The sequence below is a fragment of the Bombus affinis genome, chromosome 3 (genome assembly GCF_024516045.1).
Source record: "Bombus affinis isolate iyBomAffi1 chromosome 3, iyBomAffi1.2, whole genome shotgun sequence".
NCBI classification, from domain to species: domain Eukaryota; kingdom Metazoa; phylum Arthropoda; class Insecta; order Hymenoptera; family Apidae; genus Bombus; species Bombus affinis.
In genome coordinates, this window is record NC_066346.1 from 694190 (window position 1) to 720605 (window position 26416).

The 26416-nt window shown below is 40.0% G+C and overlaps 1 protein-coding gene across 5 annotated transcripts; it reads right to left on the minus strand.

Moving 5' to 3' along the window:
• Window positions 1-198: 198 nt before the first annotated feature.
• Window positions 199-26241, minus strand: LOC126914507 (RNA-binding protein fusilli). 5 transcript variants are annotated; one of them, XM_050718551.1, is made up of 12 exons: window positions 25525-26221; window positions 16784-16978; window positions 16357-16585; window positions 14117-14206; window positions 12081-12135; window positions 11890-12000; window positions 11169-11439; window positions 10883-11098; window positions 10579-10806; window positions 10291-10492; window positions 1394-1596; window positions 199-1290 (listed from the first exon to the last, which is right to left on the minus strand). In XM_050718551.1, exons 1-12 carry the CDS (start codon window positions 25669-25671, stop codon window positions 1114-1116), a joined length of 2124 nt encoding a protein of 707 aa, XP_050574508.1. In that variant the 5' UTR covers window positions 25672-26221; the 3' UTR covers window positions 199-1113. The 5 variants fall into 5 exon arrangements, 4 of the variants coding, with proteins under 4 accessions (XP_050574508.1, XP_050574509.1, XP_050574510.1 ...); XM_050718552.1 differs by lacking the exons at window positions 199-1290; window positions 1394-1596 and adding an exon at window positions 2748-3387 and having other exon boundaries at window positions 25525-26228; XR_007709670.1 differs by lacking the exons at window positions 199-1290; window positions 1394-1596 and adding an exon at window positions 3711-7597 and having other exon boundaries at window positions 8059-10492; window positions 25525-26241.
• Between the last annotated feature and the right edge of the window lie 175 nt (window positions 26242-26416).

Consider the following 26416-nt stretch of genomic DNA (forward strand, 5'->3'; position numbering starts at 1 on the left):
CGCGAATCGTAGTCTCCTACAGCGATTCTGGCAAACCGATGAGCCGGAAGCTAACATGAACCGACACTTTGGAGTCGAATAACTTACTCGATAATAATAAAACTCGACAACTTTACGGCGAACCAACGACAATAACGTATCTCGTTCGGATAAATTCGCGATAGGGTATATATTATATATAAATTTCATATTTAAAAACTTTATATTAAATTAAGTAAAACTCTAAAAATAAAAGCGCTATATCACGCCGGTGATTTTGCTTCTCCTTTTTTGTCTTTTTTCGCTATATTAACCAGAGTAGATTATCGTAGTTAACACGTTCGATCATAATACTATAGCCGGATACTCGGAACCACGATGTTGCGAGCCAATCTTCGTACGAATTAAACGCTAACTCGTCGTGCGTTAAATTCGTTGCTCGAATTCCGAATATCAGCCATACGGTTGTGGTGGTCGATTGCCAGCGAGCCTACTTAAAATGATCGAAACGCGAACGTTATTTTGGAACGCCACGGTATATCAGTGACACGATCAGACGATGCTGGCTGATCGCGGTTCGTCGCCCCCCGGAACGTATGTATCTAGCGTCCTGATGCTTAATCACGGAGCGGCGAATGGAATAAAGCGAGAAAAGAAAGAGACGCGAAGATGGGGTGACAGAACAGAAGCCCAGGGAAAACGCGGGGGGATGAGGAGAATAGAAAATGTGCCGTGCGCGTCCTGTTCCAGAGGAACTGAAACAAACGACGAGAAAGAAACGACGTCACTGCGTTATGCTACGACGACTTGCATCTGTCTCTAGACTAGAAAGGAACGTGCCACCCTACGACACGTTAGATTTACGGGGTGGGAGATGGGGGGAGCTTCTTTCGAAGATAAAAAAAAGATGCGAATCCAATCGCGTTGGATACCTTTCGAGTCTTCGTACCGCGAATTTCCTCGAAGCTGTTTTAAGACAAGGAATCTTCTTATCATGCGTACAAGCGTACGACGATACGTTGCCTTCTTTTACAAGCAGCAAATAAACGTAACCGTTCAGTTTCTATCGTGCGAGGCTAAAAGATTCACCAAATCTTGCTGAGAATCACATGAATCTTGATCGGATAATCGTCATCACACCATGAATACTTCGATGAATGGATTGCATTCTGCTTGGGGAGGTGCTGGGACAGGTACACGCTTTTCCAAATCCATTCGAGGGAGGAAAGCGTCGATACGTTCTGCGGTTGGTGTGGTCGCAGCAGGCACAGTTGCTCCTGGTGCTAATTGCAGACATTCCGCTGGAGTTAACTGGAAATGAAATTTTTCCGATTGTCGTAATTATACAAAACGAACGATTAACAGCGATATGTCGAAGAATCTTTCTCTCTTCGAAATCGTCGAGAATACTTACCAAAGCTGCCTGTTGAGGAATCGCTGCGATCCCACCGACATTCGCCGGATTATAATAATTGGTTGGACTGACAGGCGGTGAAGGATAGGGCCAATAGAAGATCGGAGGCGGATAAGGCGCTGCAAACTGTGGTGGTCCACGCGGTAGCATTGCGGCAGCAGGTGGAAATATCGCTACTGGTGGCGGTGGCAACATCGTGCCTCCTATATCGAAAACAAAAGGAAGACAATCAACGTTGGATCAAGTTTATTCGATAAATAACGTTACGACAATTGCACCACCGTTCAAAAGTCGGATTAATCGCCGTATTAAGAACCGATAACACGTAAACAGGAAATCATATTTTTGAACGGTGCTATGAATGAGATTTACATTAACGATCTGAAAATTCCTCTGCTTGCGTGAAAGAGAAACTTTCAGATCCTAGAAAACGTAACTACGTAAGAAAAAAGAAAGTTAAGAGAACCCTCTTATGTAATTGCTTTGTTTCGGACTACTTCATTCGGTTAATTAACGATACGAGCCTGAAATATTACGGCCGCAAGCACGTACGATACTTTGACCGCGACAACTCGCTTCGTGGATTAATCAGTGAATAAATTTCCCGATAAAAAATTTAAAAAACAAGAAAATTCGATGTAACACCCATAGATTCTATGTATATACAAACGTAAGAAGAGTGCCCAACTATTAACCACACCGCGATCTGTGGTCGATGACATCGTGCAGAATATCCGAATATACCGATTATTTGCTTCGCTAATTTTATGATTCCAAGCTTGTAGTCTTTCGTATCCGCTTTTCTATTCGCGCGTCCCCGCAACCTGCACGATTTCACGATTAATTTGACGATTTTCTACGGTCCGTGCGAAACTTTTCCTACAAGAAAGATTATTTCTCATTTGATTTTCATTTAATTCTCTTTCGCAGGATTTTTACTTCGTTTATTCGCTCGGATCGTACAAAAGCACATCATCCAAAGGAATAATGATTTGGACTTGGCCTACCTGGAAGCACAGAAGTTAGTATTTGTAGATCCCGCTACCAAACAGCAATCGACACTGCACCATTGTAACACGATATATACGTATGTTTTATATATATGTAGCACCAACTTGCGATTTCGCCCCTCTGCCAAATCACCAAAATTCACTCTCCCTTTCTCATTCTCTCTCTCTCTCTCTCTCTCTTCCTTCCTTCCTCTCTCCCTCTCTTCCCCAATATAATAGAAGCCTTTTTGCGTGCGACCCTCGTTTCAGATAACAAAATATCGTTCCAATTCAATTTTATTTAACGTTTCTCAACTTTTCTCGTCTCTCAAGCTTTCTTTGATACTCGATCGATCGAATCTGTATTTTTCCTTTTTTTTTTTTTTAAATCTGTGTGGATTCGTATCGCATCGAGGCATTTGCAGAAAAAAGAAGGAAACAAGATCGGGGAATTGAGGAATATAGAAGGAATATAAGGAATATAGAGCAAGGAAGTTGCTCGGTCTGAACAAAAGTCAAGGAGAATCGAAATGGATTACGTTAAAATTAGATAAAACAGAAGGAGAACGAACGAAATTTAAAAACTTAAAGAAAATATAAGTACGCGTGTCTAACCAAAAACGAGCAAGTCTTAAATTAGACTACAACGTTAGATCTAATCAAAGGCTTGTTCAATGGCGGTGTTAAAGGTCGACATGGAAATACTTATCGCCCTTCGAAGGTCGTGACCCTCGTCCTTTGTAAATGGGGAACGGAAGATGGATCGACTCAGCGATCAGGGGAGATAAAACACGAAGAAAAAAGGCGTGAGGAAATGGGAGCGACAGAGCAACAGAGGAAGAGAGGAAGAACCTGTACGTGAACCGATGGAAATAAAGAAAAAGTAAAAGGAGAGAGGGGGGGAGAGAGAGAGAGAGAGAGAGAGAAAGAGAGAGAGAGAGAGAGAGGAGGAGGAAAAATTACGACACAGAAATCTCCAACTTGATCCGTAGACACCAAAGATACCTGCGAGCCCAGTGAAAAAAAATGTATAGAACGTAACAGGATAATGGTGGTCGTAATTTTCACAGATTACCACAAGAAGATTTCGAAATACCATTTTATACCACAAATAAATCCTTCGTATCGATCTCTACGATCTAGGCGATATCGCTAAATCCTTGCATTGTAAAAAGAAAGAAACTTCTTAACTGTTATTTATTAATGATGAAACAAGAAAAATAGTAACGAAACTAGATTAAACGCTAGTGTCTACGAAAATTACCACCACCAGGCGAGGTAATATAATCAGGGTAAGAGTCCACCAACCCGGCAAGCAAAAAGATATGTATGTCCACAAGGCACATTTATTAAACATGATCGATTCACCATCGATATAATCGTTGATATACAGAAAAAAAGTGTGTATACAAGGGTTAAAAAAAAGATTGGTATAAAATCCTGTCTGTTTGTGTTTTATGTGTATGTCTTCTAACGTATACGTGTGCCTGTTGCATTTCGTGTATCCTGTGTATTTCATGTTGGTTTCTGTATGTATCTATGTGTGTCCTATATCCCAGTATAGATAAAACGCAATCGGAAAAAAACGTTCTTTCGTAATTCGGGTGGGGCTTGAGGAAAAAAAAAAAAAGAGAAGAAGTGTCGTACGAAATGATGAACTCGTCCCGTTTTTTGTTACATCGCGAACAATATGCGTGAAGCTGGTACCGCGTCGTAATTATTAATTAACTTTCGCCAGGACAATCACGATTAGCCGTGAAAATTCGTAAGGTATGATTAGAGTGGTCTATTACTCGGTGATAACACCGGAGACTCTCGCCCTTTTCACGAGTCTTTCAATGTCCAATCTTTCAGAATTTAGTCAGCTTCTAGATCGAATTTAATTAAATTTCATCTTGTTCGAAATCGAACTTTGTACGACAAGATCGCTGATCGATTAACCAGAATTCGCCTTAAAAGAAATGAGAGAAAAAGGATTTAGAGTGGAGCGAGAATCCGATCCATGTTTCACCTGAATAGCCCCTAAGAAAGTCTAAATGAATAATTAACAATGAACGTGCCGCTTATTATACTGTTTTAGTCTCAGCCTCCGAATAATAGCGACAATAGTGACGTACTGACAATGATAATAACTATTCACGACGATTAGTCAAAAATGTAAACTTGCAAAGGGGTGGGGAGGACGACACACTGTCAGTCACCAAGTTAGCGGATCACAAAATGCCAGAGACAACACATTCAACGCATAATGAGAGAGAGAAAAAGATATTATTATGCCACGACCTTTGATGGTGACGAGCTTTGGAGTTAGTACTTGGAACGATAATAATAGTAAATTAATAATGATAATGATGATGATGATAATAATAATAATAATGGTCATAATAATAATAATAATAATAATAATAATAATAATAATAATAATAATAATAATAATAATAATAATAATAATAACGATAATAATAATGATAATGATAATGATGATAATGATGATGATAATAATAATAGTAATAGTAGTAATAATAGTAGTAATAATAATAATAATAATATTAATAATAACAATAATCTAAAATAAAAAATGCTACGTTTTCTTTTCACGCTCGTTCTTTATCCCTTCTCCTTTCGTTCCCTCTCACGCTCTCCCACTAATCTTGCTCTCCCCTTTGGTACCCCGCGGATAACGTGTATAATACGGCTCGTGTGAGTGCCCAGCGAAAGCTAATGGCAGGTAATACACAGTCGGACGACATTATGCAGTAATAGAACCGAGCGGTTCTCTGATACGTAGGTAATGGATTGCTCTTGCGTCGATACGTACGTAATAAATGACGATCGATTAAAATCAAGTCGTTAACCGGATCATCCTCTAACCGGAAACTTTTACGATTACGGACTTAAACGTTAAGAAAAATTAATTAATTTCAATTCTTTCGAATATAAATATGGTACAATTTAATTCAAAAGGAAATGAGACAACGCGCTAAACGATATAAGGAACGTAAAAATTACGATATCGAAGTAACGAGCTAATACGGGTCCTCCGATTAACAGGTTGATGAAACGATGAAACTTATTTTTATTTAATACGGTTAGAAGTGGCGTTGTCGCTTTTCGACTTAACCCTTCGAAGATTCCGTCTCTGATCGGCATAACTTAAAATAGCAATCCACCTAGCCGCTTCTGGCCTGTTAACGCATAACATTGTCCATTTGATGCACGCATGTGTCCTTCTTACGAGAAGGCGCATCTCTCGTACACCGATACAGCCGCAGTTATCGATAGTCGTAACTATTCGGTATGTATATCTAGTAGAGGAATCTGCGAGTGTCGAGCGTGTCGAGAAATTCTTACGTACGTCTGTACGAATTCAATTCCTATTAGCGGCCAATGGTAGTTTAAAATTTTGTCCAGTTAACGAAACATTGTACTAATACCGTAAGGAAGATTTAAGTACGCGATAAGCTTGGAAACTTCTCGACACTTCCGACGGATACATTTCTCGATTATTCGCGTTTTAAAAACACACCAAGATGCGCCTCCACAGTAGCGACGCGAAATGGAGACTACGTAAATGTAAGAAGTCGAGGAAACGACTATGGATCTAAGGGACGTAAATCGTGACACGTTTTTATTTGAGGCTGTTTGGAATAAACGCAAATTTCTGGTCTTTTCTAAGATACTATCGATTAATATAGGTCATGATTCTTGTTCCGTAACAACGACTGCGATGCATCTACTATTTGAAATAATAAATTCTCTAGAAAATTCTAACCGATGGAATTTATAACCAATCTTCGTTTCTTTTTAGTACGAATTTGAATATCTCTGTATCAACCTATCGTTAATCGTTTTTACGATCAAATCGACCAATGAAATTTAGACACGGTCGACTCCCCAAATCAAATATCATTGCCCTGATCTATAAATTACTGCATCTGTATATCCTTAGATCCACAGAAACAACTCTGAGAGTAAAATCAGATTGGTCCGTTTCGCGTCACACCGTTCAAATCTCTAAGATGTCTATCAATGCTATATAAAAGCAGACTCAGGAAGCCCGACATAAATAATATCGGCAGACTATATCCCGATTCTCGAGTTACATCGGTAAGATTGGAATGTAAAATGTGCACGACCCGAGTACCAAAGTACGCGTTCGTCTCTTTACAATTCCAGGCACTGTATCGATACTTGACAATGTTTTTATTCGACGGACAAACAGTCTCTATTCGCTTACACACGTGCGAACCAGCTTGCAAAGTATTCGTCGAATGTCGTACACACTTTGCACTGCAATTGTAACAACAAAACAAGACTAGGTGTATACCAAAGGTACTACTCAGTTCTACGTAATACGCTACCGTATCCTGTCAAACAGAGGGAGGCGTTGTGCGAGAATTATAGGATTACGTATAAATAGACGTACGAGGTGAGGGAGGAAGGGGGAAGGGGGGGGGGAGAGGGGAACTGTTACAAGATGTATTATCAGATAGTCTACGTGCGTTATGACATGGAAAGGAATGCGACAATTATGGAAAGGGTCGGAGAGGAAGGCAATGTTTTGGAAGGGGAAGAGAAAAAACCGACTAATATATAATGTACGTAATTACGCATTAGGGGGAAAAAAACAGAAAAAAGTAACTCGACCCGTTACGTAAGTCTGTCGTCTCGTAAACGATAGGTAACGAAGAAGGATATTACAGGTACTTGTATGCACGTCCCTCCACAAAACCACGACATGCAAACCAGTCATTTCTATGCCCGTGGACTTTATACTTCGGAGCAATAAGAACGATCGTCGTGTGCGCCTCGTGCCGTTTCCATGGTTCGTAGAATCGCTAATTCACGCTCTACATTATCTGTATATGTATATATGAGTGCGTGTAAAAAAATAGACAAAAAAAAAAAAAGGAGAAGGAGAAAACGTATAGAGAAACGTGGCAAGAAAAATCTGTGTAATCACTGGACAGCACTTCACGTTGCTCCGCGGTAACACCGAGATCGAGTATACAGAAAAACCATAATAAAGAGTAGTAGCGAAGGACGAAAGGCTAAGGTGAGCTTCGCGATCGCTTGAACTATTCTGGAAAAAAAGCTGTTTCGTAATGGCAGTAAGAATATCGATCGTCGTTTATTTCTACTGGATGCGAGCTTTCCACGTACGTTCGATGTCAGGCCCCTCGACACGCCTTTTCCTCCAATCGTTCCACCAATTCTACGGTATCACAAAAATATTAGAAGAGCATCGAGAAGAAGGTATACACCGCCGACACCAAGTTAAAAACATCACTAGCTACGACTCCTAACTAATACATAATATAGCACGAAGATTTACTTTTTCCTCTTTTTAGTAATTTCTTCTCTTTTATTTTATCTTTTTATTTATTTTTTTTTTTTTTTTTTAAGTGAAAAACGTTCGTCTATCTTAATAAGGATTAAATTATCATGCAGAATAATATTTAGACATTGGTTTAGTATTCCCTTTGGTCCCATTATCGTCGTTCTTATGACATAAGATGACGCGTCTTGTGCAACGTTTTGCTCGATCTAAGTTTGCTTTTCAGATATAAATTTCGTATTTTATTTGGAAATCAAGCTATGAGAAGCAAACTGAAGAAACGTTCAACTTTCAAAAGAGAACGAATAAAATTTCTACGATCAAGAGGGAATACTTACGATGCCAATAACACTACCGTTCTCTGATATACATTCTTTTCTTCTTCGTGCTTTATGTACCATTCACCAAACTCTCGTAACGTTTAACACAACCAATCCAATCAACGAACGTATTTGCACCACCGAGGAACGTTCGCGTAAAAGCGCAACGTGACTGAGCATATTGCCTCGATTGGTTTTCCTGTTTCGAGCTCGAAGTGTCCTCTACGCGGCACAGAGAACAGCAAGTTCTCTTAGGAATGTGGCGAGGGCTAGAAATGGATTTGTGAATCTCGTCGTGGGACTTTTCTTATCGGTCACGTCGAATCGACTGGCTCAGGAAGCTCACGCGCATTGCAATTGCAATCGAAATAATATCGTTTTGATGTGAAACTGCAATGTAACTTCAGGCTCTTGCTTTGAAAGAAAATGAAAAGAATTTTTATCCTAAACATGGACGTGCGTAAAGTAGATGCCGCGTAAAGAAGAAGCTATTCTCCGTGAATTAGAGCTTAAAAACCGATAACATTGGATGGAATGTCCATTTACTTATATCCCTAATAAAAATATTTCTAGCAAAATATATAAATCATTCTTATATATATATCTATATATATATGTGTGTATATGTCTGCGTTTATGTTTCAATTTCTGTTAATATATATATATAAATCTATTATCTGTATATATTTACATGCGCATATAAATTCCGAAATCTTCGAAATGAAATTACGTCCTAAGGCGAATAGTTCATAATTCATGATTCACGTTTTAAGGCACTTTACTAAGCACATGTCATATACGACAAATTGAAAGAACAACTTCTATAAAGTACAAAGAACACGTATAACAAAGAGAAAGAGAAAGATACATAGTCACTTGCTAACGATATATTCTGGCCCATGTAACGCGACCATCGAAAAACTCATACGTTGTGTAAGGAAATAACATAAAGAAAAACGCTCTAAGTACTGCTGCTCGATTAAGTATCAAAAAAAAACCATCTCTTAAACGATTATATATATAGATATATACATATGTGTGTGTGTGTGTATATATATATATATATATATATAATGATTAAATATATATGTTTATATCTTCAGTTGAAGGAATATATATGTATAAATCGTTAGTTCGAGGGCAAACGATCTCTAAAATAACTGACTAAAATAACGCAATAATATGAAAAAAGGGTTTGCACGGAATATCATGCGGAATGTGATCTGTAAATAGTTGCCTTGGACACAATAGCATGTATCGTATATATTCGTAGAAGAATAAATCGTCCATCGTGGTAATCGTACAACGCTCTTTCACGCGGTAACGACGCAACTGGAATAAATTTGCCCGTTACTCGCGCGGCAAATAAATGTCTCAAAATCACAACCTCTCGTTGCAACGACTACGAGAAACGTACGAAGGAACGAATAATTATTGGTCCATATTGGCCGATCGATTCTTATTCAAATTCAACCTACAATGTAGAAAAATACATAGAAGAGAGATGCATTAAGAAGAAGACACATCGTTCGTCCGCTGTGTTTAGGACGATTATCGTCGATACTAGCGGCTTAACCTATCAAATCTGAGGGTAAAATTGAGCAGGATAAGGCAAGCCCGGTGCCGCGGTAGGAGCTTGCGCGTGAAATGCGGTCGCTGGTGTGTGCCACGTGGCACGTTTCGCGACTGTGCTTGATGTATCGGGTGGGAAAGCGGTTTCCCAAGTTCTCTTCAGTCCCATTATAGCGGCCGGATTAATGGGCGCAGCCTGAACGATAGGTGTCAGGAGACCATGCGGTGCCGGTGCACGTAAAATAGGGATTCGAGAGGGTACGTTAAAAAGTAAGAAGGGCGCCGGCGCGGGTTGTTGAGCGTGAAGCGCCGCAGCAGCCGCGGCGGCGGCGGCTGCCGAGGGAGGTGCCATTGCATAGGCAGGAATCTGATGCTGCGGATTCGGTCCCGGTAGAGCGAGCGTCTTAGTCGTAGCTGACGAAGTTGGGGAAGCAGGAGTGGTAGAGGTAGGTGGTGGATTCGAGGCTAGAGCCATTAGCCAAAAGTCTTGATTTCGGATTGCCTGCGCTTGAGCCTGAGCTTGAGCTTGCGCTTGAGCCTGCGCTTGTGCTTGGGCTTGAGCCTGTACTAACGCGTGAATGTCCCAGAGGGGGGGTTGCGCCGTCGGTACCGGTACCGGTACCGGCGTCGGCGGAGGCGGATGTGTCAAAGTTGCAGGAGTTTGTGTGGTCAACGTACCGGGTGATAGCAGAGCCTTGGTTGACGCTGGAGTTACTGCACCTGTCAATACCAGATTCATGTCATCCCCACTGCACTGGAATACTTCGATGTATCGCTGTTTCTTGCCGTATATCATATACCGATGATGTCGCTGCGACGCGCATGCATATGCCGAATTTTCGCTGTCCATTTGAATAAACGCTTCGCCGGATGGTTGACCCTGAACGAACAAACAGAATGTACATAGGTTACTGATTTCTAAAGAATCGAGCGTAGTTACGACACAGAAGGAACACGTGTACGTACTTGAGCATTGTAAACCATATGAACACCCTGGTAGACGATATTCTTAGAATGTTCGCCCATGAACTCGAGAATGTGTTCAACAAGAGCTTCGTATGGAAGGCCGCGTAATCTAACGCAATCTTTACGCGTGCCAGAGGTGATAATATGTTGTGGAAGTATGGGAGGAAGTTGTGGAATAGGCGGCGTTGGAAGTACAATCTGTTTCGGATCGATCGCTCTATTCAAAACCTGTAAGTCATCAAATCAATATTCGCGTGTGTTTACCTCTTTTACTTATTTTTCTGTCCGCGTGATTTCTATTTACCTGTTGCACCTCGGCAATCGTACTTCGAAAAAGTTCTATATACCGGCTACCAATGCAATCTCTGTGTTTACTTAAGGCCTTCACTGCGTCTTCTTCTTTAGCAAAAAGAACAAACGCGTCTCCAGTTGCCCTACCATCCGGCTTCTTCACAAATAAAACTCCATCTTCTCCATCCAATACATGACAGGGCTTTTGCCCTGACAAGAAGAAGTCCAACTGTGAACAGTAACGCATAGAATGAGAACGGAAATAACGGTAGACCATGTGATTAACTCTTTATACGCACCACTTGTTTAGCAACACAGTCATACGGCAAGCCTCTCATTCTAACGATAACTTGAGCTCCTCTAGATAAAAATGCATGAGCTTCCCCGCTAGTTCCTCCAGCAACGCCAACAAAATCCTCTCCAGATGCCTTGTATACTTCTATGTACCTTCCACCCATATGGTGTTTGTGTCTTTTTAACGCCATGTCTCTATGTTCTTTGTTAACAAATCGTACTAATGCTTCTCCGTTACGTCTTCCCATAGGACTTAAACACAGAGCTACACCACCCCTGTAAGATGATATTTTTATAACAAAAGCCAATGTACCATTTACAGTTTTGTAAGAAATTATGAACGAAACAACAAGAGTTATAGTCGCAATATGCTTAGAACAGAATAAACGTACAAATTATATAGATTATGATTGTAACTTTGAGAATCATTGACAAATTTATATAACACGCAAGATTCGTGACCTGAAATAATATTTATCATTGCATATGAGAAAAATAAATAACAAAGAAATATATTATACTGTTGCTTACGCTACTTTTTAGAAAGTAACTTCTAGCATTTGAAAACTCACATAATCATCCATATTCGCATTTACATATTGAATATAAGTCTTTACCTTTGTTATATGGATCCAAGTGGCTTGTGTACAAATACCATGACAGTTATTACAATGTACTTTATCAAGATCTTCGACCTTAAGTTTATTATTCATAAATTTCACTTACTTGGCAACATTTAGGCCACGAAAAAATTTTGCTATGTCCTGGTCCGATGATTGCCAAGGAAGACCTCTAGCTCTTACTACACAGCCATTGTCAACTTCTTCATCTTTTGAGCTATGGAAGTACATCGTAAGATCAGTAATATACATTTCACTGATGAGAAGAAAAAAAAATACATATCAAAGATAACTCACCATATACCAGGTTCTAAAACAATATTAACTGTTTCAGGATTTTGGAAGACGTGACCTGTAATAAAAGCAATATAATTAAAACCATGAAAATGCAAATATACATTGCAGTGAAGTGAATGATTGAAGTGCATTTTGATAACACTCCAAACAACAAAAAGGGAATAAAACAATGATTAACCTTAGAAATCAATGACGCTTATGCATCGATTATAACCATGATTCGCATTGATCCAAAATACGATTATAACATTCAACATACGAGGATTTAAATTCCTTAAAATTTATCCGATATATTCGTTTGACTTAAAAAGTAGATCATCGATAAATTTTAATACGCGTAAGAGAAGTTTTTATTAGGCATGTATGATTAAAACCGGAAAAATGAATTCTCCCGCGAAAAATGTGACTATCGTTCCGGTGTCACCAACTGCCTACCATCTGCATTTTCTTTGTAATCCTACACCGACAAGTTTGTCTCCGATTTCTCAAGCTTGAGCAAAATGCTCATTTTCGATTTGCCTACTCGGTGCAACGTGTCAGCAGTCTTTCGAAGTCTTTTCATATCTCATGAATCGAAACTTTTCATCCATCGTAATTCGTACCCCTCCATAAAATATTTCTTCAAACCGGAAATACAATAGAATGAAGAGAGAAAGAAAATTTTCTTCGCGATTCGATGTTTACGGATGACACAATACAGAATTCCACGAAAGGTACAACAAGCGTCAAACATTTGCAAAATAAATGCGTGCGATCGTGCCTTGAAACAACTAATAGGCAGTCGTTGCTTATTACACACGCACGCACTTGTCACAGTGGCACGTGACATGTACTTACAAGATTGAAAATTAAAGTCAGTTTGAGTTGAGCACCATTGTGATAAGGAGTATATTATGACCGTCACTGCTTATAGCATTACACAGCTTGACCCGCACTCGTAAACCGTGAACACACATAAGGGGCCAAATGTATGGATTTGAACGTATACACTACTCCGTCGCCCGGTTCGTGCTATCTTTTTATTCTCTCTTTCTGTCCGTTTCACGTTTGCTCTTACTGGTATTTCTTCGTTTGCGTACAACGCAACCGAAGCTATGTAAGTAAAATTTGAAACGAAACGATTTCGAATAATATTATGCAGTGACCGCCATATCTACAGTATGAATATACAAAAAATGCAACTTTCATACAGCTTTCATTTCACTTATACAGTGTGGACTGTTTAAAAAAAATTATTAAATACATTTGTTTTTCGATACGCTTTATAATTTCGTATTAAGCTGTAAATATTCTGTAATACAGAAAAACGTATAGTTCATAAGGTAACTTCAATTACCAGTGAAAAAATATAGAATTTCAAAGTCGTATCGATTCATATATCATGGTTGCATGCCATTCGACGTTCCATTATGTTATGTACAATTACATTAATCAGTGGAAAATAGCTTTTCTTAAGGTCGAGACACGCAAAATATTTTTTTGCATACGGTATGACATATCATAGAAGGAACTCGCAACTTCTTCAAAAAAATATCACCTTGAATAATTTCGTGGCCTTGTTTATTATGGATAAAAAGGGAAAGACTTCTGATATAGCCACGTGCCACTGAAAAAGTAACTTAAAAACAGAATTGCATTAATCTCCGAAATCGTAATTATCTACAATACACATATTTATTTTACTTTCAAGATTGATGAAAAATTTATATGATCGTAGCTAGCCACCAAACTACATTTACTATGTGTATAAATAATACGAGATATAAGTATGTTCTTCGCTTGTGTGTATAGCTCACGAAAGATAGAACGTATCGTACATGAACCTTAATCTTTGTTGAGAAATAATTAAAAGCTACTTTTTTTTCTTCGTCAGATTGGCTCGTTAATTAGGAGAAAAATAAGAGAAAAAAAAGAAACTCATATTATCAGTGGTGGAAATAAATTAGATATTGTGTTCTTCTCTTTTTTCTTAGTGCGAGTTGCATGTTGCACTTGAACTCGAAAAATTCACAAAGATTCCTTAGTCGACGACTTACCATCTTTTATCATCCTCTGTATTACACAGATCATATCTTGTATTTCATGCACATAGAACTCGTTCTCGGTATCTAATGGTAGGCCAAAATCTGATATTCGCCAGTCAAGGATAAATTTTCAGCTTTAACATAACAATAATTCATGTACCGATAACACGAAACGTAGATTGCAATAATCGCCTTTACGTAAACGTCCGACATGTATCGAGATATCGAGTTGCTATGAAAATTGTAAATTAACTCGTGATACGATTGTTATTTCTAATCTACCTGATTAAAATGATATAGATTAGACAAAAATATCACGAAAATATCATATACCGATAAGTCATAGGTTTCTGGGAGAAACAGAAATTTTCAGATTCGCGCGAGGAGGATGCGAGTAGCTGAAAATGACGAGAAATCGAACAAAGTTGTTACGCGCATAATTATTCACATATCTCAGTTAGTCGTCGCCGAGCTGTTACCAATATCTTCACAAGCATGACCTTTAAACCGTGTTCTGCGCGTGATAAGACTGCCTTGATTACTTGGTGGGACTTTCTTAAGTTATTCGACTGATATTGGCAGTACTTGATTTTGATTTCATCTGACTTCATCTCATATTTGAAAAAATCGAAAACAAACACAGGGTGTCTAACTAATCGTAATAATTCAATAAAATCATCTGTGATACGAGGAGAAATTATTTAATCCTTGTTTTGTAAAGTTCGAAGATTTTCACGAGGATGGAAGACCGTATAAATAAAGGATTAGAATAACCCGCGCCACGGTATTTCCGAGTCATATAATTTCATACTTATTTCTAATTGAAATATTTTAAGAAATCACCGATTGATACGGATAATGCAAATCAAAATTGTCGATCGATAGTGACACGACACTGGGATCGATCGATATTTGTCTATATTGTATCCCCGTCAGCCACAGGTGGTTTTGTTTTATTAACGACAGACTCGCCATACATACGATAATACCGTAGTCTCGACTCGCGCTTAATATTCAGAATTTATTAGATTCACGGCAGGTAGCCATCTGCATTAAGAAAGATTATTTCCCTTTTTGGATTAAATCTCACTTATGGATATATGCGATTTCTACAGCTTTCACATAAACGAAAAAGAACATGAAATAAAGAAGCGATTAAACCGATATGTATCGATATACATATAACCATATGTAAAGGCAGACTTTTCACTTTAATCTCAAAGAAACAAAGAAAGATAAATATGTTGTATATACTACATACGAGTATATGCATAATAAATGCCTGCTATTACTAATATCCACGTGTGTTAAAAAAGCAGGGCCATAAATTATTATGTAATAATATTATAATTAACAAGTCCTTTTTCAAAATAAATCTCTCATCAAATATAAACGTGCAACGAAATGAAATCATACAGATCCATGAATAGATCTTTCAACGCGTATACATACTAAGAATAAGGAAAACATACCTCAGGCTTAGATTGCAATTTGTATTTCGGAAAATTATGAGATCAAAAATGCTCTTGTTTGTCTGATACACGAAGACCGAGACAGTAAATAATTACACACTTTCGCACATTATTCAAAAGTCTGCTCCGTGATGATTAAACACATTCGAGGAAATGACTTATATTTTGTTATATCCGAATATATGCTGGACTGGTAGGAGCGCGATTAGCACGATACGTACACCCTCCACTCGCTTCTAGACTGACTTTACGCCAAGCAACGCTGCGGCTAGTTCGTCGTCAGGTTCGTCGAATATGTTGGATTCGAGTTCTGTCGCGCCGCCTAACGGCCGCACGCCTTGGAATTCTCGTTTCGACCATAGTCGTCGCCTTAAGGCAGTCGTACTGTATCGAAAACTAAACTTTCCAACTTTGAACAACGAATGCTTCGCATGGGACGACCAACCGTGTATTAAAAATTCGCTACGCAATTCTATTCGCGACATGTGTCTCTTAATACGTTTCTGTATTATTTTCCTCCTTCTTTTTTATTTTTATTTTATTTTTTTTTTTTTTTTTTTTTTTTTTTTTTTTTTTTTTTTAAGTGTGGGGAGTTTCACATGCCTAAAATTCATCGAAATATTTTCGTGCCCTGACTCCTCAAGAAGAAGTAATTTGATCCTATGACCGTACATCTGTTGCACGGTACGCTGCCCCAAGATAAATGATTATGCAGACAAATATAGAAGACGATGTAAAAATCGGATAACTTTGTTTTTAATGAAACTTGAAAAAGGATACATTCCATCATCTCCTGTATTCCAAATGTCGAGAGCTCTCCATGGGTAGAGTAGCAAGCAACGAATTCCTTCCGGAGATCGTGAAAGAGGGTATAATGTTCTGGCAGGTTGATGTCTTTGTTGCAGGCTTCTGGATGTAAGCATTGTCTCATCGGCGCCTGACCGTCTACGACGAAACGTGGTGCGGAACCGGACGTCACGCACGACATGGCGGACCACCATGCTTCAAACTTTTATTAAAAATGAATATTTTCTTTTTAATATTTCATACGAATTTGAATTGTACGTGTATATACTTCCATATTCTCTTTATCGTTTATCAGGATATAGATACAAATGGATCTACGCATATTGCGTTCATGTATGTATACATTTCAATGACCTGGAAACATTTTCAAATTTTCTCGATAAAAGATATACATAATCACCTTCTCGATAGCTTGCTCCAGAGGAATTCCGTGCTCTCGAAGATTTCTTTCGGATAACGCCGGAGCGTGTGCTAAGGCTACTTCGCTGATGACTCCACTACTTCCGGCAATCGCCGGATTGTCGCTACCGGTTCCAGGCGTACAACTTTCGTCCATTACCATCGGTCGTACAATATACTGTTGTCTTCCCATCACCTGTAAAAAATTCACAAATAATGTATTCACAAATAATTAAACGCATAGTATTTCCACTGAAACATTTCTCGTGACAAATTTTAGCGAAATAAAGAGGATATAAATAATAATTCGCTAAAATATTTCATGCAAAATTCGGTGATATGTAATGTTTCGATAACATGTCTAAATCAAAAATGTTTATAGCGTATATGCTGTGTCGTTCAATCGAAAATAGATAAAATGTATTATATCGATAACAGAGGCCAAAATAATCTCAATGCATTAACAGTACATATGACACACGCGCCAGTAGCTATACAACGCGTCAAGCACGAACTACGATCTACACGGTTGCATATACACAGGGGTATACCGATGAAACGAGCAACAAAGATTTATTGTCAGCGTTTACCTGAAATATTTCCATTTTTACAAGCAATGTATATTTTGTTAATTTACGGGCTATGACGTGGCCAAGAGAAATCGTAGTACCAATAACAAACTGCATCGCTCTTTTCGCCCTTGTTTATATAGGCATGGACCTGAACCCTAAATCACCTTCGTATCAAGACACAGCGATTATATGTTCACCTAACCCCAACCTAACCCCAAATAGTCATGTAGAAAATATTATACCTATGCTATACGAAGAACTTTCTCCAAGGAATAGCTTAATGGTTGTGACAACAACAAGAACCATACGTAGATATCTTTATTATACGTTCGATAAGTTAATTGTATATTATCTATATCGTTATTTTATCTATATCGGTATGTAATGTGTAATTGGATAGTTTTGGGTGTAGTTGATCGATCGTTCAGACGCTTGGATTTATTTCTAACGACGGAATAAAAAGATTGATAATGATTTTTAAATAAAACGTTCCTATTCGCTTTTGACCGCTTATATAAAAGCCTCGCTATGTCTCGCAACGTAGCATAGGATTATCTAAATGAGTTTAAAAATGGCATACTACGCGTCTTGGTAATTGTACAATAAATCGTTAATTATGACTAGGAATTTAGAGTAATTACTCGTATCACGCGAAGGACGGTAAAGACTTGGAAATAAGCATTGAAAAAAAGAAAAAGGAATAATAATAATGTATCGTAAACAACCGATTTCAGCATTCTATTCGGCAAATCGTTACGCCTTCAAACTTTTACCGCGTTTCGAATACGAATAGAAAGTAACGACCAGTTGGAAATGAAAACTTTTTCATCGAAATAGATTTCGCAATTCTAAAAGAACACGAAAAACTTCATCGTGTATAGTTTTTAGAGACGATCGTTAATCGGCTATACAAGACGCGTCGAGGAGCGTTAAACGAGAATATTGCGTAAAGAAAGGATTACGTAAATCTACGCTCTTTAAAAAATAAGAACAGGCAAAAATCTCAACAACGAAACATCGAAGAACGCTATGGAAAACAATTTCGTTAAAAGTTTTCTTGTAATTTCATCACAACATCGAAACATCGTTGACGCTTGAAATTCTTCGTCGCTTTATGCTCGAACATTACTATCGTTGAGAAATATATATTTTTCTTAGATTTTTAACTACAGTATGCTTTCATACGGAGACGTTCGACGTAAAATACACCAAAACATGCAACGTGGGTGTGCGTTTATCGAAATCCATAGCTAAATGCATGTTCGAAGACGTCACACAGCAAGAAACTTAATAGGCAGGTTCTTCGAGACAGGGTTAACGGATCAAGGTAGTTTGATGTGGAGCGAGCCATCGTCCCGGATTATCTCCGTCGATAAAGCTTGGTCGCGTAACTCGCAACGTAAACTATACGTAAGCAAACCAGTATCATACGTATTTACATAAATGTTAATTATTAGCTATTAATTATATAGTCTTACGTAGTCAGTGGTTCGAAGATTAAAAATGTCACACTCGAGGCGATCGAAAATTTTCCTATAAAACTCCAAGATTCTCTCCTATATTAATAAGTCGATGTTCGTTAAACGTGCAAAATAGATGTACGCGAAAGGTTTGGCGTATTTTTAAAAGACGAAGAAGGACGTTCGCGTTACGTTTTGTGTATCTTACTCCTAATTCTAGGAAAATTTTTCACAGCAAATTCATAGTAAAATCTTCGTAGTTACGTTACCTCGGATAAATCGTGTTTTTTGAAAATTGAAATGGGGCTTCTTCGGGCATTTTGTTCGACGACCCACTCGTAAATTAATCCTACGTTAAATTCTTTTCTTCCACGCTTGTGCAATAGCTTCTTATTTTCAGGAATTTATTATCTTAATAATGTAACGACGCCGTAGCAGAAATTTTGTATACGTAATACAGACTATATCTACATGTACGAACCGTGTAAATATTCGTATTTTATAAATACGGCATATGTAGAAACGTCGTTCCACCTATTTAGCACGTATTGTGTATGTGATATAAATGCAGAGATCTGTGTACCAACGATCGCATACAGACTCTGGTAATGAGATTCAACTTTTCGAACGGAGATTAAGAAAGGAACGATGATTTTTTAAGATTAGAAATTGTCCTCGAAGGACGGACGAAGAGACTGTTCTGTTCGAGCGTTTCAAGGTAAGCTATCACCTTCGCAAGGTGTGGGCCGAGAAGCTGGCTTTTTCGAGACCTGTTCTCGACCCAAACGTTCTTGACCCAATACGCCGATGAAGAATTTTATTTCAGAGATTTTTGTTTCAAAGGATTTCACGCTTTTGATCGTCTGTCTTCGGTGCTGATCGAATTTTGGAGCGCCCTACAAGTCCAAGTAGATATTTAAGAGAATAACAAATTCAGGAGCGACGGAACCGAACGTCATTCGACCAACGCGATTCGCAATGCTTTTTTATCAAAACTTTATTCGCACTACGATTCAAGAACGTATCGTTCGAACGACGAGAGTACTTGGTTAGATGATTCTCGAATCGTTCTAAATATATAATATACGTGGATAGTGGTGAAATTTCAGATTAAAACGCGCCGAAAAAAAAAAAGAATAAAAGTGACGATATGCGTACACAGTGGCTGGTATTTAAGGTGTCACAAGTCGGTACGTCTGTTGTGCGCGAAGCAACAAGGGCATAAACGCGAAGCGTAAAATACGATTCGAGGCGAACTCATAAATTGCAAATACAACGAGCGTAGTCGAGGAACGATATTTACGGGGGTAGGAACGGAGCAGGCGGTCAAAAGTCGCGATTTGCGTCGCTCGCAGGAACTGACTCGCCTTCGTCGAGGATGACGAAAACAGTACGAGAGCAACAAATTCCTTCGTAGGAAAAGAAAGTCTCGTGTACACGTACGATAGAACACGATGGAATCGACGTGAAATAACTGGCGTATAAATTGTACTGTATAATTCGAAACTATTAAAAAATATTTTTCGCTGTTTGAATGTTAACGCTGTTTGAATGATCGTATTCGTTAATGTCGCTTAACGTCGGAACTAGCAGAGCAGCGTAAGAATACCTAACCGGTTTGTAATTTTCTGCAGAAATTTGATGGATTTTTAACGACGTATTTTTTTAAATTTTAACGATGTTTTACCGTGTTAACGTATTCTTTTTTTCGTTTCTGTCGTCGTATATCTTTCATTCGAATTCCTTTGATACAGGTTTTACGTTTTAATTCACGCTAATCTTAGCGTTGATACGTTGAACAACAGCTTCGACCATTATATTCAACTATCGTAAAGGCAAAGGTAAATATAAGGTGACCCATTAAGATATAAATATTTGAGAAGAAAAGTCGTCCCTCTATCTATAAAACAATTATCTTGGAAAGTTACGTTTATCGTTGCTACGAGCCGCTCGAAAGTTAATCGGTTGAGCAGCTTTGTGCAGGTTTCAGACGCGCAGGATAATCGAGATCGTTATTTCAATCGCATCGTCGAGTGGGGACAGCGGGGCAAGGGATTTCAACGTCCGCTAAGCTCTCCTCGAATCTTTTTTCCCACAGAATATATTACGTCTTAGCGGTATTTGTGAGACTGCGACGCGACGACGTCGACACAAAGAGGGAGAAACTATGGAGGGAAGAGAAAAAGGTGGTTTCGGAATGGTGGACCGGAATGGGGCGGTCGGATGCGAATAATAGGCTGCGCGCGTAATATCTAAAGTCCAGGAAACCAAAGAAAATAGAGGAAGAACGGAATAATGGAATAGCTGTCCCGAACGTATGCACGGCCGAGTAAATATCGAGCGTTTGCAAAACCATCGAACGCAATGAAAATTCGTCTTTCGACTTCGTACGACGTACAACGACTTACGATCGTATTTACACATTCCGAACATTCGTCGTAGAAAACTTTTGCAAATACTTTATGCCAACTACGCGGAACTCTTCCGAAAGTCTATCGGCGATGTGGCGAGACACGATTATCGTCGCTTTATCGATAGAGTTCGATACTTTGATTCGGGATACAGTTTACCGTAAACTTCTTACAAGATCGATACGCAGAATAAATTAGCGTTAAAGCTGATTCTACTAAATACACATATCGGGACTCGATATAATGGATAATTGTTCGTTCAAATATTTTCGTGACTTCCGTGAATAGGTACGTTATCTCGTAGTTTCCATCTAGGTACATAGGAAGATTCGTGTCAAGATTTACCAATGTAACCACGAATGTAGTCGAATTTCGTCATAGCGCTAACCAAAGTTCAAAGTGTTTTACATAACGTAAAATTTTCATTCTGTCTGTATAGGTAGGGTCGACGAAACGTCACACGCGACGAATTAATATCGGAGCATACGTATTTTAGGAGCAACCATAGGGAATAACGTACAAGGAAACGAACAGCAAAGGGTCGAGTCTATAAATTAATGCCGTTCGTTACAGTTCGACTCGAATGATCGACTTGAAGCACCGGAAACGAATCACGACGGCAGAGTTACGCAAGCATTCTTCGAACGAATTACGATACGATCAAATTAGAATCGGAGAATAGTCGAAACGAAAGCTTTTCCAAGAGATCTCGAATCTTCCAACACCAGGTACGAGAACCAGATTCGCCAATTTCCAACTTTTAGTTTCCAGCTTAACTACGAGGAATATATAAGATGCATAAAAAGGAAACGAAAAAGCGAGAACGTTGACTTTTAGCGGGATATTAATTATCGGGTAGAATTCCAATCTAAAAGATACGAACTAATTTTTCGCTAAATATTCGTTTCGTTCGTTTCGCATGGCGAGTACACGATTTTCTATTTCGTATTTTGAAGTCAACTTTTAAAGCGACAACGCGTCGCCTCCGATTACAGACATTACAGACGTTAAAGACGCAACTCCGGCTCCGGTTCGTGTTCTCGTTTGCTCGAGTAAAACCACGCGATGCCTATTCTTTTCGCGATTCGAGACTACAGAGCGCAATCTTGATTTCCAGGCCTAAGTCAACGTCCTCTCTTTTCACACGGCAGCAGCGAAGCAACGTTTCGCGAATCTTTGGCGAAATAAGCCGCCGCGTACAGAGAGGTTACCGCATTCTGAATGCGCGAGCGGAAAGCGAGAGGCACAACCTGCGTTTTGTAACGCGACGATAAAAAAACTCGAGACAGAGGGGCGTATGTAATATTTATCGAGGCGTTCAACCGACTTTTAAATATCCGAGAGACCGTATATCTAACACGTTGCGAACTTTGTCGTTTCCATCGAAGCAAGAAGGCAAGTTTCCACGATTCTCCGTTTCGGAGCCAACCGAGTGACTGGAAACTTTCGTTCCACGGGCTTTCCCTATCCTACGCGAATCTTTCGATACACTTTCTCCGAAGACCAGTCGATTTACGCAACGAAGATGCTACCTTAATACGAATTAGTCCGAGATCAACGAGTTTGCCGCGGGTCGAATTCTGTTTTATTAACTTATAGCGCCGTACGATAAGATATAAATAGATAAGTTTTATTTTTATTGATAAAATTTTGTCAATAATACGTTACGTACAAAATATCAACTTGAACGATAAAATTATCGTAACGTTTTGCGATGTTAAAGATAGGCGTTCTATGGAAATGATTTATCAACATATAGCCTTTTAGGTAGTAACGAAAATGCGATCCCTAGCCAACGCGTTAACCTACCGATCTACCTGTAGTAAAAAACTTTTTAGTCGAACATTTTTTATTTCTAAAACACTTCCGATTATGGAAAAGCCAAGATCGTCGTTGGCTAAAGAATTGAAGTCAATTTAACGCGATTCTTACGTATAAACTGTATTTTTAATTACCATCGCGGTTACACAGAGATATACGTAATACCAAAGAGTCGTTAAACTCGTAAAATTAATAAAATTCGGCTAAATATCTCCGCACCGCGTCTCCGAGTTTACGAAATGTTTCGCTGATACGCAACTTGTCCAATCCGCTACCAGTAGCTACCAGTTGCTACCAATAGTCGTGATTTCGATTACATTTCCAGGCACCCGGAATCGATTGTAAATATCGGTATAATAAATGTCGGCTTCTATTTACATCGATCGACGCGAGAGCCGGTGGCTCGTGGTGCAAACGACGCTCGGGAGAAAAATCTGGCAGGCGGGAAGATTCGGATGATACGCTGTTCGCAACAGCAACGGTAACAGCAGCAACAGCAGCAGCGGCAACAACAACACGAATACTAGCAGGTATACGAATACAGGTATGCAGCTATCGGTTGTCGGATTCACAGCAAATTCTAGCAAAGCGAGAGGAGCTCACCGGCGGCGGCCATTGTCCTCGATCGAGCTCGATCGGAGATAGTCAGGTATGTGACTCGAGGGGGAAAAAGGAAACGACCGTCCAGCTGGAACTCGGGCGCACTCGTGCAAGGCGGTTTACAACAAAGAATAAAGAAAACTAGGCACACCTGTTGCCGCGCCGGATGCTTCCCGATTTCTCGATTTTGCCACGGGAAAATTCGACTTTGATAAATTCGGCTCGCAACTCGACGACTCGTCGTCCGACTATTGGAACAAACTATTAGACGAAACGTGTAAAATATACGAGTATATACGAGCGAGTGAACAAGCGGCAGTTTCCTCCGGTCTTTCTTCCAGCGATCTCTTAGTAAGCTTCGGATGTTTATCGTTGTACGGATTATAGGCACGCGATAGGTAAAAGATCTATCAAGTACACCGAGTTAGACGTTCGTTATAATATTTGATATCGGACAAGCAATATCGCTCGTGAACCGGCGCGAACGTCGGTGACGACTGATCGGAGGCAAGTTTCTCGAGATCCGAAAAGGATGTTGAAACGGGGACGATTCGAACGAAAGTGTCGGTCAGGTTCGACGATGACAAGCAAAGATGTCGACGTTATTTTTAATAGTACCTATATATCTTGATTTATTGCACGACCCCGACGACTAACGGTAAAGATACTTCAAAGCTATTTCCTCAGGTATATTTACAAAAGATCGTGCCGGTCGAGGGTCTTCCGTTTTAACTTGGACGCATCGTTGACGTATCGTAAAATCTGCACGACCGGAACGAAAGCATCGGCGATAACTGGAAACGCGTACTTTATATAACGTTGAAAAATAGAAAATTATAATAATCAAGATGGATTAGAAACAAAGTTGGATGAGGAAGAGTGCCGGTATCGTAATATGGCAGAATTAACGAGAGACGGAGTCCATAGCGCCAGATAATCTCGATGGCAAAGCTGGAGCTAATGGACGACCTTTCGAGGGCGCGACGCTCCGCCTCCACCGGATAATTCGAGAAACAATGGCAGCCGGAGACACGCAGAGGCACGGCGATACGGCGGCACGGCGCGGTGCCAGTGCAACGCGCACCAAGATTGACAACGGTGAGGAAACGTTCGCGAAAGTTGAACGATACGTCGAATCGTTTCCTGTGTCGCGACCTCGGCGAAACGATCGGTCGAAAGTACGCGATCGCCCGTCGAAGACGATCGGTTCGAATCGAACGAAGAAACGCGAAGGAAAAACGTCGTCGCGTCCGACGAGGAAACTCGAACGACGATCGTCCGTGAAAGAATATCTCTCGAGAATTATTATTATAGCGGTATGTGAATCATTTTCCGTGACCGACGTAAAGATCGTTCGAAGAAACACATACATACGTGACATAGATCGATACGTATGTCACTTAGATCGTCGTAAAAAGCACATGCAACAGACACGAACGACAGAAATCCGCGAATCATTTTTAGCAGTACCTACGGCTGAACTTTATCAAAAGTCAATTTTAGCGCGTTAGTTGGCAAACAGTTGGCGTAATCACCGATTTCGTTTCTTACTACCGCGTACGTATCTCCGATGTTTCCTCCAAACAATAGCAAGTAATTCGATCGACGCAACTTGAAATACGTATCTAGAAAGTTGTTGCTAGAATTCCGTTCCAACGCCGAGCAAAGTTCGGAAGAATTATAGATATATATATATATATATATGTATGTATATGATAAACCGTCTGTTTTCAAACGACTTTGACGATTGACAAATCGACGAACGGGCGTAATTTAAATTTACCTTATCGTTGCCGCGATCTTTCTTTTCTCTTTCTCTTTTGCTTCGATCATTTCGCTTCGATCGATTTTGCTTAAATCATCGCCGTAGAAACGTACCCTGTTCTGTTGAACGTCGATGAGCACGTAAACCAACAGTGTGATCTCTTCCTCGTCGGAGCCGAGAGCATTACCCTGGAGACCCGCCGTCGCCACGTAAAGGGCAACCAAGTGAGTCGGTCCCCTCGTAGCGCCCTGCGTCTGCATCGTGCCAGGGTCTACCTTTCGTTCCCGTCGCTATCCGTCCCGAACACTACTCACTTCTGGGTCAACGTACACCTGAACCCTGTTACCTATCAAAGTAGCACACTTCACCGTGCGGCCACGGAACGTACGACACGTAACCGTGTCCTGGACGAGGCCGAAAAACTAACTCCACGCTCGATACTCGTGTTATTATCCTCCGGCTGTCCCACCTGTGTGCAAAACCTTCACCGTTCCACTTTAAAGCTCGATCACGTTCTTCAACACAGACTACTCTTGCTATCCTTTCTCAACGACATGTCGTCTTATTTATTTTTGAGGTTAAGGATCGACGACCGTAATCCCGAGTCCGTAGGACGATAGCGCGATGTGTACGGTGTTTGCGGCGCGCCACGTTCGCTCGCGGCTCTCAGGTATCGCGACGATAACAGGAGGTATACGGGCCCCGGGGAAAGCGGCCGCGCGAGTTAAAAATCCGTGTTTCCGCGGCTCTATCACCGTCGACGAACCGCCGCGCGTCGCGAGTGGCAAGGTTTCGTGCAACACTGGCCAACCCCAACCGTTGCGCGCACACGTCGTCGTTGCCTCACCTGGCGACTGCGCATCGAACCCGTCGTCGCTCGTTGGCTAGCAGCAGAGACCCTCTTGCTCGTTCCCGTGTTTCATTTCCCGCACGGTGAACTCAGGCGCGCGCGCGTATGCGCAACAAGGACGCGCAGCCCGGTGTTCGCCCGGCCAAATGCACGCG

Excerpts from the sequence above, each read along its gene's own strand:
- LOC126914507 (XM_050718550.1), bottom strand. The coding sequence starts at position 25,671 with ATGCAGACGCAGGGCGCTACGAGGGGACCGACTCACTTGGTTGCCCTT. Across the intron at positions 16,586-16,783 it reads TGGAGCAAGCTATCGAGAAG|TTTGAAGCATGGTGGTCCGC; the intron begins GTGATTATGTAT and ends TTTTAATAAAAG. Across the intron at positions 10,493-10,578 it reads ATATGGTTTACAATGCTCAA|GGTCAACCATCCGGCGAAGC; the intron begins GTACGTACACGT and ends TTGTTCGTTCAG.